This window comes from Xiphophorus maculatus, chromosome 1, assembly GCF_002775205.1.
Source record: "Xiphophorus maculatus strain JP 163 A chromosome 1, X_maculatus-5.0-male, whole genome shotgun sequence".
Lineage (NCBI taxonomy): Eukaryota > Metazoa > Chordata > Actinopteri > Cyprinodontiformes > Poeciliidae > Xiphophorus > Xiphophorus maculatus.
Window position 1 is genome coordinate 8,157,908 of NC_036443.1, and position 15,520 is coordinate 8,173,427.

Genomic DNA, 15,520 nt, shown 5'->3' on the forward strand with positions numbered 1-15,520 from the left:
TTTTGCCAAATGACCCTCTTAGAACCAGTGAAATCAAAGCCTCAATGATGCAAAGCAACTTAACAAAGGTTCTACAGGCACTTGGCTCTCAGGATCACAGATCCCTCACCATATGAAAAAAAAATAGATCATTTTAATATTTTATGTTATTAAAGCTTTTGGAGTTTGAAAGCTGCCCATGTTTAGAGACTGTTCTCACAGAACGAATTCTGTGAGAACAGTCTCTAAGTATATCTCGTATACTTCGTCTCTCAGCATTGATGTAGAAAATGTACAGTTTCTTGCTGGACCCCTTTAAGCCAAAAATAACTTAAAGTTGCTTTTGATAAATAAGGTGAACTGCTTTCCAGACCTATCTGTGCTCCACACCACAGACAGGTCTGGAGCATGACCTAACTGTGGTCGTTTTAATATCTATTGCATGATTCCAGGGTGTTATGTAATTCAGTTCTGGCACGGAAAACATCAGACATGACAGACAGTATTAAAACACTGATCAAAGACCCTAGTTTTACCAGATTTATGGTAATCTCAGAGGAAGTGATCAAAGATTAGATGTCGGTACAGTAAAAAAAAAAAAAAGAAAGTAAAAGAACACCCCAGACAGCATTAAAATAAATCATATTAAAGGATATAGGAGGTTAGGATCAAGCTCGCATTGTGTCTAAAGCTGGAGATCTTCATGGCTCAACTTTGCAAAATCTCTCTCTTCACCCTATTTCTGGCTTCACCCAACAAAAAAAAAAAGAAAAGAAAAGCAATTTTAAATGTTAAAAGTGGGATGTGATGTGTATTTATTGTAAAAGCAAACAAAACACTTTCAAACTAGCAGCAATAAATGCTAGAGGGAAACATGCTTACACAAATGATCCAAATGGAGCACACTGAATAAATCCAATGCGCTGTATGTCTCTGGCAATATTTCGGCCATGTTGTATCTTCCTAAAGTGAGCCACAATGTAAATACACAGCCGCTTTTAAAAGTTAGAGAAGAATAGCTGTGTGTGTTTTTTTGTTTTTTTTTAAATGATCCCACAGTGGCAGTCATCCAGGGCAACATTTAATCAGGGGTCGCATATGGACCAGAAAACATATCTTAGGTATCATTTATGCCATGAACAAGTTTTCTATTCCTTCCATTCCATTGTGGTCAATGGAGATTGACCCCTGCCTGCTGCTGAGCGCAAGGAGAGCAGGTTAATTGACTCGTTCCGAACTGCGTAACATTTTATCCTTCCACAGAACCTTAGACGATTTCAGTTCTTTTGGAACTTTGACATGGTCACAGGAAACTGATTATGATTTAGCTTAAACCTTCAGAAGTTAACATTTCCAAGAAGTAGATATCCATAACATGCCTTCTTCCTCAAACTAATATTACATGTCACACATACATTTTCACTATTTTCCTCACGCTTTCACTGTATTGCTTTTGTTTCACAGTTGCTCAGCGTCACACATCATGACTGAAAAATATTTACTCACAATACCTTGCTCAAAAACAAAAAGAGGCCTTTGCTTTCTTCCCTTAAAGCCACGGTTTGGTTGATTTAAACTCATTGTGATTCTAAAAAAAAAAAAATCCTTATTCATTTTTAACTTCCTAGTAGCTATTTTCAGATAACTACTAGGAAGAAGTAGTAGTACTAGTAATAGTAGTAGACCATAAAACAAGACTGTGGGAGAGCTTAGCCTGCCTTGGACATTTTGTTCAGAAGAAAATTGCTTCTGCCTTTCATTCCTTCTCCTTAGTCTAGACTTTACATCGTGCTCCACATTATTATGCAAGTGATATTTTCTCAGATTTTCTTAAATGGTCAATGCAAATCATGGTCAGTATAATTTTCAAGTCATGAACTATTACAGTATAAATCAAATTTTACTGAACAAAGCTCCCAATGAGAACAGTTTTCAAAAATAAAGAAGCTCAAAATGCAAAATGTTCCAAATTATTATGCACAGCAGATTTTCTAAACATTTTATGGATTATAATAAACTACAAACAGTCATTCTTTGAATGTGCAGCATTAAGTGGTCATAAAAGCTAAAATCAAAAGCTATTTCAATCAAAAACATCTTAACAGACCGAGTTACATATTAACATAGGACCTTCTTTCATATCACAGCACAATTCTTGATCCATTGAACTTGTGAGTTTGTGGAAAGTTTCTGCTTGAATTTCTTTGCAGGATGTTAGAAAACCTTCCCAGAGCTGCTGGGTTGATATGAACTGCATTCCACCCTCAGATCTTCTGCTTCAGGAAACTCCAAAGGTTCTCAATGGGGTTGAGGTCAGAGGTCAGAGGAGGATGGTGACCACACCATGAGTTTCTCATAGCAGCCAATAACACAGTGGTATTCCTTGCAGCATTCATTGTCATGCATGAAGATGATTTTACTACTGAAGATACGGCTCTTTTGAACCATGAAAGAAAATGATCGGTCAGAAAGTCCATATACTTTGCTGAGGTCATTTTCACACCTTCAGGGACTCTGAAGGGGCCGACCAATGATTCTCCACCAATGATTCACCAATGTGACTTCGGCCCAAAGCATGACTCCACCACCTCCTTGCTGACGTCACAGCCTGTTGGGATGTGGTGGCCGTCCACCACCAATCCACTACTGCATCCATCTGGACCATCCAGGGTTGCACTGCAGTCATCAGTGAACAAGTCTGTTTGAAAATTAATCTTCATGTACGGCTGGGCCCACTGGGACCGGTTCTGCTTGTGAGCTCTGGTTAGGGGCCCAATAGTAGGTTCATGCACCACAAGCCTCTGGAGGATCCTCCACCTTGAGGTTCCAGAGGAACCAGCAGCTTCAAATAACTGTTTGCTGCTTTGTAAGGGCATTTTAACAGCTGCTCTCTTAATCCGATGAATTTGTCTAACAGAAACCTTCCTCATTTTGCCTTTATCTGTACAAACCATCTTTGTTCTGAATCAGTCACAAATCTCTTCACAGTACGATGATAACGCTTCAGTTTTCATTAAATATCTAATGTTTTCATACCTTGTCATACGACACTACACTATCTGATGATTTAGGTCAGCAGACAGATCCTTTCTCTTTCCCATATTGCTTGAAACCTGTGGCCTGCTTAATAATGTGGAACATCCTTCTTAAGTAGATTTCCTTTAATTGAGCTCACCAGACAAACTAATCAACCAGCTCTCTGAAATTAATTATAGTGATTCAAAGAGCCATGACGCACAATACCATCTATACATTTAATAGCACAACAAAAAAAATTATTTTATGACACTTTAGTCCAATTTGCATAATAATTTGGAACACAGTGTATAATACAGTGCAGGCAGTACAGCAACATCACTGTTGAGGTCACCGTCATCCCATGAAGTATACTTAGTTGTCCCTTTCTCCTCACTGATAACAGGATTATTTTTTGATGATTTGTAAAGTACTTGAAAATATGGCTTAAGCAATTGGACACAATGTTAAAACTATAAGCCACTGTTACGGCCCCTGGCCTCTTGAGGCTGTGCAGGCTTTGTTTTTTTCTATTATGCAGGATCAGCTGTGCGGGCACAGTTTTCTGATTGGCTGCCTAGGAGCTGCAGGAGAGCAGCCACCCTATTGGAGCAGCAAAGCCAATCAGACGTTGATGAGACCCACCTGCATCATATAAAAGATGTCTGAGTTCATTCCTCCAGCAGGGGCAGCTAGCAGGAAGGGGTCGTGTGAAGCTGACCCCCACCTTCCGTGTTTGGTGACTGTTTTGGACAGTTTGAACAATTTTGTTCTTGCTTATTTTGCTAAGTGGTTTGAAGCTGCTTTAGATAAACCTTGAACAAGCTAGAGGCTTGTGTTTGGGAGGTTTTGGTGCTCCCTTTTGTCCTTTCCTTTTGGTTGTTTTGAGTTACTTTAGACTGATGTGTTTGCACATCTTGTTAGTTAATTTGCACTCAGTGTTTTCTGCATTTGTTGGTCCTTTACTTTTGTTTAATTGGGTTAAGTTGTATTATGTCTTGGTTCTGTGAAAACCTTCATTTTGTAATAAATCATTTTTTCATTCCACTTTTATCTCTGGATACATTTTATGTTACCGCCCCTGGACCCCTAGATCTAAGGGGGCGTAACAGCCACCAGGACAACTGAATCTTATTTCCTGGTTAATGAGATTCAGTATAGCTGATAGGAGGCGTGAACCATGAGGATTGAATGGTAAAGCTAAATCAAAAGTTCAACAAATTGAAAGTTAGAAGCTGTGTACAATTAGGGAACCAAGTAATTGTATATTTTTGGGGGTTTTTGTCTCAGACCAGTTTGTCTGGTGAATAAACACAGGATACATTTTCACTGCAATATCTGGAAAGGCTGAGAGAACAACTGTCTTGCTCCCTTATTGTACACTTTAAAAATCTGGCATTTTAACATGGGTGTGCAGGCGTTTTAAAGTCCACTGCTTATGTCTCACTTTCTGTCTAAATGCCTTTTGCATTTTATTCATAAAATGTTTCCTTTTTCATGTGGTCAGAGTGGTTCTGTGTGAATGCAGAAAGCACTCGCCCTGCTGTGAGAGAAAAAAACAAAAAGACTAGTGATTCAAATCCTTTCGCACATCCTGGAATATCCACTGGGACTCCGGGATGAACAAAATATTTTGTTTTTCTTTAGATAAAAACAGCAAGGTGTACTATCAACAAAGCAAGAGCAGAATATACGAATCCAAAAAGTGAAAATACAACAACGTAGCTTGATTACAGCTCTGAAAAAAATGAAAAGATCAGTATAAATGTTTATAGTTTCAAATTCAAAAATATTTTATTAATTCCAGAGGAAAATTATAAATCAAACCTTTTTCTTTAGTTTCATAAATTATGTATATCTCTCCTGTTTTTTTAAATAAAAAAATTAGTTTTGACCTTTTCTCTGCAGACATGAAAAATGTCACAAGAAACACAAAGAAAATATTCATTTTTAAGACAACATTTTTAATTGCAGAAGAGTTTAAAAAATCAATAAAGATCTTCAATCAAAGTTGTCGTTTTTCCTCCCTTTGCGTTGCTTCAAAGTAACCATCTGATTTTTACAAATTCATTCTTTAGAACTGAACTGAACAAATGGCTTTACGGTCGGCTCCTTCTTTAGAGATGTATTTGCAGAAAAGTTGGCGGAAGAAAAATGTACAAACTTTTTTTTTTTGCAGTCAGTCAACCAAATTTACCTTTGCAACAATAATAAAAATCTGCATTGCTAATAAAATAGTTGTCAACCACCACTGTAGGTATCTAGTGGGAACTCATCCACTCTTGTGCGTGGCAACAACACTGCAGGACAAAGGGATTTATCTCTCTAGGATTATAATTTCGTGCGTTTACAGGAAGTATGAAAAAAAAAAAAGCATGTTCTAACCAAAACTCTTTTTCTCGATAAACACACTTCACTTTACACAGAAAAAAAAACATCAGTCGCCAGCAACGTCCTCTCAGCGGGGGTTCAATTTCATGAGCGAAAATGACAGGCTGTTTTTTTTTTTTTTTTTTTTTTTCAACTTCAGGGTTAAGCCCCGCCTCCTTGCGACTCGTCTCCTTGGAAACAGCGACAGTAAGCGAGGATAAAACTTACTTCATAAAAGGTTGTTTGGTGAAACAATGAGGAAAAGCCTCACTAAGCAGGTATTTGGTTCGTGTTTTTTGCTAGTTGTTGATGTGTTTGTTATTTTAAACGTGACGCATTTTAAAAATACCCATATGCTTCACTAGTTTGTTTGTTTTGTTTTTTTTGCTTTCTAGCATTCCGAGTTAGCAGCACCTATCAGGTAAATCACTCACCGTCTGCTCAGGTATTCTTTGTTTCTGTGAACTTTGGAAACAACGGTGTTTTAAAATAATAAAAAATAATAATGTGGCTCTTTTGTGTTTGTTTTGCTTCTGTCAACACTTTCCTTAATTTAGCTCATTTTGATTGTTCATTGAAAGCCACAATGTTATCATTTCGATAAGTTTGACTGTTGAATCTTAATCAAAGCTTGATGGACTTTGAGGAGTTCGAGTGCGCACCTGAAGGCGGGTCTCTGAAGTCTGGACTCTTCGACGTGATCCTCCGCAGTTTTGATGAAACAGAGGGTAAGAAGCAGCTTCGGGCTTCAGACTAAAGCTACATGGAAAAGAAAAAAAAAAAAAAAAAACACATACTGAAGTACATACGCAGAATTAAAAGACTCATTTCCCCCCCTCCTTGTCTGAAGTTAAATCAAACCAAACTTGTCTTGTTTTAGGTCAGATTTAGTCGGATTTACCAAAAAAAATATATATATATTTCTGCTTGCTAAATGTCACAATAATGAGAGAAAGGATATGTCAAAGATTTATCTTTTATTAATGTCTTCAAAATCAGAGGAGGAAGAGGCAGAGGAAGAGGTGGTGGAGGTGGAGGATGTATATTTTCATGAAGAGCCAGCCCCTCCTCCTGATTTGGACTGGGTGGAGGAATTATCTGAGTAAGTATTTCTATTATTCATTGATTTACTCATATTTATCCAGTTCTGCACCTTTCCACTTCTCTCTGTTACAGTGGTCCCAGTATGGAACTGTTTGACATCAAACACTTTATTATCTAGTTTATCAAGCACTGACAGCTTCTATTTTCGCCATCATATGCTCAGAGTGCAACCAGACTCTCCAAGAATAACTGCAGTAAGTGCAGTGCCAGACAAAATTATTGGCACGGCCAGTTAAAGAGCTGTAAAAAACAAACAAACCACAAAAAAAAAAAAAAAAAAAAACAATCCCTCTTTTATTGCAGTAGCCTAATCTCATTGTGAAGAACAATCCAATCTTTAATTTGGGTTTATTTTGTTTTTATCAAAACCACAGGTGGCTTAGTTAAATTATGGGATAATGGTTCCACTCCCAATATATTTGCTGTGAATATTATGTATTTATTTTTACTGTTTGATAAGCATTTGTAGGATCTCAGTTAGTAACTATTAACAGACTGTATTGTGTCCTTGGAGTAGAAATATAACAAGAAACTGAGGGCGGTTTCTTTTATCCTGTGGCTATTAGTCTGTATAAGGTCTCATATTAATTGTGCAACCATGTGAGCAGAATGGAAAGGGAATAAAAAGTAGCCGATACTTACTGGTAGAGACTTGATTCTTAAAGGGGCAGTGTTAGGTAGAATCAACTTTTTTGAGCTTGTTATGTGATTCTTCCACCATAAACATACCTGGAGTGTTGCCTTGATTGTTTCATGCATGTTTGTGGAAAGTCCTTCAATCACCCGTGGCAACCATTCAGCAGTGGAAAATGCCTCGGTGGACCAAACGTTGCCTTTGAGGCTCAGCTCCCCCCTTGGAGCTGCAGTTTCCGAGCATCCGCCTCACTGGGCAGCTCTCCCCCAGTGGCTCCCCGCTCAGCTCCCTCAGACTAGCCAGCAGCAATCAGCAAACAACTGCATCTGCTGAGCTCACTATAGCTCACTATAGGAGCTAATCTCACTGCAACCTTGGTAAAAATGTCGTTAAAGGGTCAACAGAGGAGCGATGTGTGATGACTTTCTGAAGGCGGATTTTCAGAACGAACAGGAGTTCTTAAAAAGACAAAGGCCCAATTTCAAGGCTTTAAATTGCGAAATCAAATTTCTTTTAAGTCATATTCCATATAAATAGCATTCTTACAGCAACTCAAATGAACCGTTTCTCGATTGTGCTACAAAATGGCACTGTGTGCTTGGAAAATACATTATAATCCCAACCAAGGAAACCAATGAAATCTGCAGATCACAAAGTCTCCCTTACAATCATTAAATGCTATCCGCATGCCAAGCTGTTTTTGGGGGGAGTTCTGCCAGAAAAGAAGCAGTAACTAATGTAAACACGGAGTTGGAACTTTAACTTGAACTCTGTGCTAGAATTTGGCATGAAACCAAGGACAATTATGTGGAAAAGCACATCATGCCTGCTGTAAAGTTTTGTGGTGGATTTTTGTTGCCTCTGCCAATCAACTCTAAGGTCTCCTTGTCTGAATATTCCACCTTAGTAAATGTCATACATACATACAGTTAATTTAGCTAAAATGTATTATTTCATCACATTAGATGTCCCCCCCACCCCACTTGATAAATCTGCTTAATTAAAGCTTGGATTACTTAACAGTTTTCATTGTGAGAATCTGTAACTGCAGTAAACCAGGTCACAGTTGCACCAAAAACTGTGGCCAGCACCGTAAATTCTTATATTTACATAACTCACATCCAGGATGTACATTAACTATGCAATACATTTTCCTCATGTGTCCTTCTTCGTCATTCCCAAGTGAGGACGAGGGCGAGGGCCATGGCGATGGCGCCGGCGACTTTGCACCTGTGGCCAACAATAGCAAGCAGAGGAGTTTTGCCGAGATAGCACGGATGTTCAAGCTGAAACGAAACCTGGACCAGATTGACTCGTTTTATCGACAGAAGGAGCATGACGTGCAGAAAACCAGGTCTGGACCTGCCACTCATCGACCTCTAGAGCTAACTTTCCTGTTTAGCCCGGATCAAATTGCATGTGCCTCTCTGGAATTGGCAAACACCTCCACATTACACATCCACGCCGGCCTCATTGTCTCAAATGGTTTGTGTTGAGGTTTGAGGCTTTGTACAGGTTGGTCCCTTTGTTTTGTTTTGTTTTTCCTGTTTTCCATAATCTTCGCTCTGTTGCCCTTATCACATGGGGGAAATCATTTTTGGACCAATTGATTCAGCAATATGTGGGAAATCATTCCTGCCAGAGAGCGAACATTTCTAGTAATGACCTCTCCCTTCACTTTTCTTCCCTGTTTTTATTTGTCTCCATGGCAAGCCATTAAGCACCTGATGAACTGTGATGCAGTCTCCATAGAAATGTCAGTCATCATCATTCAGCACAAAGCAGCAGTGGTCAGTGTGGAGCTTTAGTGCTTTCTGACTAAGCATCAGTTTTATGGAACATAAGCACAGCTGGCTTTCAAACGGTCTTCATTTGTTATGTTACAGTCTACATCGGTTTCCTCTATCAGGAGCATTTTCCATCAGTCACAGAATGTAGCTTTTTTTTCCCTCCCTGAAGAAAACGAGTAATAATTTCAGCATTTTACACCAATCAAAATAAATTTTTCAACTTCCAGAATATACTGACTAAATTAGTTTATTTTTTTTTAGGATTCAACCGTTGCACATTTTGCCACATTTCAAAAAAAAATAAGGAAGTTTGTGTATATTCAAGTTTGTGGATTTAACATGTCAAGATGTAAAATGAAAAAGAAAACTTTCACCAGTGTAGCTTTTCATTTTTCAACTTTTTTTTTTTCTTTTTAGAGAAAAGCTGAACATTTGCTGTCATAATATAAAATGCTGCTTGGAGCAGAAGGACCAACTGGAGTGGGAAATAGAGCAGCAGAAGGCAAACGACAACAGGTGAATATAAAATAAATAAATTCATCTGCACCAGGGGTGGACATTTACTGCAGTTCTTTAAGTAAGTAGCATCCTGAAGAAGCCTATTTCAAATAGAACAGTATTTGTGTCTGTGAGGCTACGAATGCTGTGCCATGCAGTCTCAGCTATACAGTTATCTAAAAAAAAGGTTATAGATAGCATTTTCTTCACTCATTCCTGTTCTTAATTAACAGTGTGGCGGTGTTTCGACTGAGAACCCAGCATGAGTTGTTGTGTCAAAACCTGCAGAATGAAGAAAAGCTGGAAGGCCAAATCCACACCAAACTGAGGCAACAAGAGTGGGTTCAACGTGAAGACGGTTTGTTTGTTCCAACATGGTTTGACAGGCACTCCAATTGCATGAAAAGGGCAGTTCTCTCATTAGCTCTGATTTGCCCACTGCCTCTGCTTTGAGGAAGTAAACAAAAAGGAATGAGAAATACGACGCAACCAAGAGAAAGACTTTACTGTCGAGAGTTTCTTATGTTATTATTGCTGAGTTGTAGATAAATTGAAGTTGGTTTTTATTTCCAAACATTGCAAAACTATTTTTCAGTTTTGATGTTTGATAAACCCTTGCAGACTCCTATCTGCAGTCCCATGTTAAGTGCTAGACTAAATCCCGCATCAACAAGACGTCGGTACATTTTGTTCTGCTTACTTCCAAATTTCTCCTCTCCTAAGAATGGAGCTGAATATGATTGAGGTGCAGCTTGGCAACATCTCCAAAGTCCACCAAGAGATGGAGGAAGATGAGCAGCTCTTCGAGGTCCTTAAAGCACAGAAGGCGGTAACAAGGTTGGAGCAGGAGAGGAAAGTCAGCCAAAACCGTCAACGCAGGATAAAGCTTTTCATGGAGTAGGGCCAACGACAGCTTGCGTCGTTCATCACACTGAAACAGAATGCATACGTTATCATTTCCTGATCTTTGTTTCTCAATTGATCAAACCCTTTTGTTTTCCAGGCATATAGGAGTAAGGAAAACACATTTCCTTAATGTTTTGAAATCTTGTTTGTGTTCTGATAGTGAACAGGCAGCCAAGCTGAGGAAGGAGGAGATCGAATGTCAAAGGAAGACTGAAGAGTTTCGAGCAAACCGAAAGATAGCTGCCAAGTACTTGAGGCAGAGCAATAAAAGGTAATCCTCAATAAACCCCAAACAGAGTTACGTCGCAACAAGACAGTCACTGTCTATGACTTTTAGGAGAGTCGGTCTGTCCTATTGATTGTTCACTGGTGCAGCGTCAGTGCATTAAACGGAAAATAGACAGGATATATGTAGGGGCTTTGATTCCAACACCAGTGTTGTAGATGAGAACGAAAGGGATCAAAATCTGGTACTAGTTCATAATATGGGCATCGTGGCTTCTGTCCACTTTAAAAAATAAAACTGATCTGTCACTTGTGCCCTGTACAAGATTTTTATTGCTTATTTGCATATATCATCAATGGGAAACAGGCCCTTTCTGTGTTGTCCACTGTGTAAGTATGGTAAGAAATGAGTTGAGTCATTGAATAATGACTCAACTGGCTTCTAGTTTTCATGTTGCTACGCAGTACTAAAGAGTTATTTAGCTGTTTTCTTCACTACATTTAATCATCTCTAGTTTAAAATCTGAAATACTTAGATTGCTAAAATGCAAACTGGATCATTCAAACTGGATAATGCAAAATGGAGAATTATTTACGACGCAAGTTCAGGTTTATGAAAACCGTACTGTATTACGGAATCCAAAAAAGGAGATGTTTCAATGTTTTTCTTTTGGTATCAGACTATCTCACTGACAGAAAATGCAAAATATAGATGGGTCAAACCCTGGACCTAATTGTGGTAGATTGACATTAGTTTGTAAGGAGAATAGGATTTTTACAACTGCCGCCTCTGGTCAAATAAAAATTTGCCACAAACTCAAAAGCAGACACTGTGTTGCTACTGTATGAATAAGCTTTGCTTACCTTTCTTTGTAGCTGCTTTGTCTGCATCAGCTGTTTAGTTAGGAATGCTAAGCAACATTTTTGACAGTTCCAGTACACTCATTATAGGGCAAGTGTGATAACAATTAGAGTGTTTATTTAAAGTGTTGAAATTCACATCTTTTCCGTGTGCAAGAACCTATATCACCAAAACAGTCACAAGACGTAAAAATAAAGAACGGATAGCTTTGTCAAATCACATCTCAGGTCTAAGGTTTTGTGCTGCGTGTGGAGTTTGCTCCTCTGCCGAACAGCAAACGCACTCATGTTTTCTCTACACCTCTACGCCGCTGTTTGTGTGCATTTTATTTCTAGGTTACATCAGCAAGTGGCGGAGAAGGAGCAGCAGAACAGGGAGTTTATCGAAAGGAGGATACAGGCTGTTGAATCTCTAAAGTCTAACATAGCAGCCAATCAAGTAAGCAGCAGAACAGAACCTAAGTGTTTTATTTTTTGTTTCAGTTTTTTTTTTTTTTTTCCTGCAGATGCCTTATGAGGCCTATTTATACGTTGTCATTTTAGAGTTATTAAAAGGAACAACAAAATTGAAAACATTTTGTCTGTTTTAATGAAATGTTTGTTTTTTATTATGCATGCATATGGCATGCAGCCTGTGTGAATGATACATACTTCCCCTGACGTATGTATTTTCCAATTAAAGATAATTATGCTTCTGTCAAATATATCACTCCTAATTTAGCTCTGTTACTTTAGGAGAGTTTACGTGGTCAGCAAAAAAGAGCCAAAAAAAAAGTCCTGAAGAAAGAACAAGACGAAAGACAACTAAAAGCTTCCCTGGAGGCCCAAGGCTTCAACGGTTTCAAACATGTGTACCTGAAGAGACAGCTAGAGGAGGCAAAACGAAAACAACAGTATGTCCTCTTCTCTCCTCTTCTTTCCTTAGCTACATGTATGTCCTCTACTCCCACTCTGTGCAGCAACGTGTGGGTGTTTTCTCTCTGTGTGCTGAGGAATACATGACCCCATTTCAGCATAATGCAGTGTTGTTGATTTACACCTCTAAGGGAATTCGAAGAGAGCCAGAAGTCAAAGAGACTGGAGATTGTTGCAAAAATGCTTCAGGAGGAACAGCTGGTCAAGAAGAGGAGCAAGGCACCGCCTCCCAATCTCTCATCTCATGACAAGTTCTCATCTTTGAGGCAAGGAAAAGAGGTGCTCCTGTCTCAGCTGGAGCCTAAGCCTCCATCAGCCCCTCCATCAACAATATTGGTGAGAAGGTCTCAGCGTCTATGATGCTATTGTGTCCCATTAAGTATTAACACACCTAGAAGTTTTTCACATTTTGGCATTTAATAACTGCCAAAGTTCAATACTTTTTCCTGGGATTTTATATGATTGACAGCAGAAAATAGTGACTAACAGAAGAAAAGAGCATAATATTTGAACATCCTTTTAACAATGACAAATAGTCTGAGAAGTGTGGTGTGCATTTGCATTTAGCTATGTTTTCTCAGATACCCTTAAATAAACGCCTTTAGAAACTCAAATGCCTTGTTTCTAAATACACTCTGCCTCAGTACAGATACAGCTGTTTTGGTTGATGAAAGAGAGTTTTAAGGGTGCATTCACACCAGCCCTGTTCAGTCCGCTTCAAAACGAACTCTGAACCTCTCACACTGTGCATACGCCAACACGGAAGTGGAAGTCAAAAAGAATGTCTTTTACACTTTTTACTGCACAGAATGGTAAGGATTGGGAATCATTTGAGTTTGTGGAGGATCCTCTCATTCTCAGGCGAGCATTTCCTTATTTGCAAAATGTTCTACTTCTTGTTCTTTGCGGTTCTGATTTCAAGAGTACGACGCCCCTAATATGTGAGAAGTTATCATTTGTGAACTGTGAATTATTAAACCCTGCGATGTAGTCGTACAGTTTGAGTTGGAGCTAAAGACAGCTACTGTAACAGTCATGCTGTGTAAGCTCAGCTTTAGACATCACAAAAGACTTTACACTGGTGTGAATGCTCGCCTTCCAGCAGGACAGCAATTCTAAACATAAAGCCATAGCAATGGGTTGGTTTAACACGTAAAATGGGAGCGTGATACAATAAATGAGCTGTTCCGTGACAAAATGTGAAAAGGTTCAAGGGGTATTATGGAACCTTGGCACGACAATGTTTGTATGTGAGGTCACAAATGTGTTTCTTTACATTTTCCCAGCATAAGAGAGACTACAGTACCATCTACGAGTCTTCTTCAACCTCCTCTGACGGCGAAAACTTTGAAATGGAAATGGAGGAAATTGTTCACAAACGCACTGACTACACCACCCCTGCTGACTTCCTTGTAGAGCCGGAATTTTCCGGGCTGTGGGAACAAGAATGCAAGGTGCGCTAAAACACCACAACCTTTCAGTCTAAAGCAAATTCATCTGAACTGCTAAATATAAAGAGCCATAAATCATGTACTATTCAGCAGCCACGTAAATATTCTGCAGGGAGCAGCAAAGGCTCCAAATGCTTGGTGGAGAGGTTTTTATTGAGGTGTTGGGATCAGGATGGTATATCATATGAACCACCTCATGCTTACAGTGAATCTTATTTCTGGCAGGTGAAGAGACATAGAATAACACGATCTGTCAGGTCAGGTAGCACAAACCTGTGTGAAACTCAACTAAAGTATCTGAGATGCTTGCCCACATGGATAGACATCTCCCAGGAGACCAAACTTAATCAGTAAATTTCAGGTGTGTTCACATTACAAAAATCATTCCTCTGAAGGACTCCAGCTTGATCGAAAATACATACCTGTAAAGTTTAGGCGCTGTGTATGCTAGAGTTTTGGTATTTTTCTGTTGACACAGTGTGTCAAAAAACAGATGGATAAATATAACATCACATTTACAGTGTCACCAAGAGCACACTTTGTGATGATGGCACACATTTCGACTGACACACACACTATTCGTAAGTGACAATAATATCCACCTGCCAGCTTCGGTGTTATATTTAGGAACAGCTTCTACTTCTATTTTACTTTTGTAAATCTCTGTCTAAAATGATGACGATAACAAACACAATGGTTATTTAATTACTCAAATTATGCTAAGGCTTATTTTTAAATGTATTTTTTATTATTTTTCTAAGAATACAATAGACCTAAACATCGAGAATTAAAGCACAGCACAGACATGGGATAACAAGGCAGGTGATTAAACCTGCACTTGTTCTTTCCACGTACAGGGGAGATTATATTTTCCAAAGATATAGGTTTCAGTTCTTATCTTCAAAACAAAAGTTTGTGGGGTTCCATCACTACTACAGATTATAACTGTTAAAGTTTTGCGCAGATATTAATATGCAATGTTGCATGTCTGTTCACTGACAGATGTTGTTATTGTAGTACTCAAGCACCCAGGCAAAGATTGATGTAATACACAAGGAGAACTAAGTCCAGGGCCAAGATAATATAAAAAAAATCTGAAGCAAGAAGTGCAGGCATGCAATTGAAATAAATCCCCAAAACACAGACTGGTAACTGTGCAACAGGAACATGTGGGAGACAACCCGATTGAGAGCAGCTGAGGAAGAAGATCAGTGATGGAGGGAATGAAAGGGAATGAATGGAAGAACAGAAATAGAAAGTCAGACTACAAACTGTAGAACAGTATCCAAACATAACATTAATCTTTCATGAGAAAGATTCAAAATGTACAGGAGATAGGGAAACTTAAACAGCAGAAAAATAAAAATGCTAGCAAACCTAGTTAATGGTGTGTCCAAAATGTGTCCGTTCTGCCAACTTGTTTCTTTTTTTTCTTGAAAACTTGATAATAAACTGAGGTGGTAATTAAAATAAATACTTTGGGAACCTTTTCTTTAGGCAACAGAAACATTACGAAAATTTTACTGAGCTCCTGGACTGGAAAAAGGAACATATTAAATATTTATGTACCAGAGGCAAATACCCAGTGCAGCATTGGATGTACTGTAACATTTAACAATAGAAGAAAAAGATTCAGGGTTGTTATTTGTAGAAAATCCCCAGTCACCTTTAAACCATCCTTTCAAACTTTTAAATCAATTCAACTGTAGGTAGCAAGAGAATATCTCGTGGAACTACGCTTAAAGAACTCCTTAAAGTAACTATTAACTATT

General features: G+C 38.6%; 1 protein-coding gene across 1 annotated transcript in view; it reads left to right on the forward strand.

Moving 5' to 3' along the window:
* The first annotated feature begins 5,549 nt into the window (after positions 1-5,549).
* cfap74 (cilia and flagella associated protein 74) overlaps positions 5,550-15,520 on the forward strand; it is a 57,844-nt gene continuing 47,873 nt past the window's right edge. Inside the window, exons 1-13 of the mRNA XM_023331459.1 lie at positions 5,550-5,642; positions 5,760-5,785; positions 5,995-6,092; positions 6,364-6,466; positions 8,286-8,456; positions 9,310-9,408; positions 9,624-9,728; positions 10,114-10,287; positions 10,457-10,567; positions 11,719-11,821; positions 12,118-12,275; positions 12,429-12,633; positions 13,584-13,751. Coding sequence (XP_023187227.1) covers positions 5,619-5,642; positions 5,760-5,785; positions 5,995-6,092; positions 6,364-6,466; positions 8,286-8,456; positions 9,310-9,408; positions 9,624-9,728; positions 10,114-10,287; positions 10,457-10,567; positions 11,719-11,821; positions 12,118-12,275; positions 12,429-12,633; positions 13,584-13,751 — 1,545 coding nt within the window. The 5' untranslated portion in view covers positions 5,550-5,618. The remainder of the gene's footprint in view (positions 5,643-5,759; positions 5,786-5,994; positions 6,093-6,363; positions 6,467-8,285; positions 8,457-9,309; positions 9,409-9,623; positions 9,729-10,113; positions 10,288-10,456; positions 10,568-11,718; positions 11,822-12,117; positions 12,276-12,428; positions 12,634-13,583; positions 13,752-15,520) is intronic.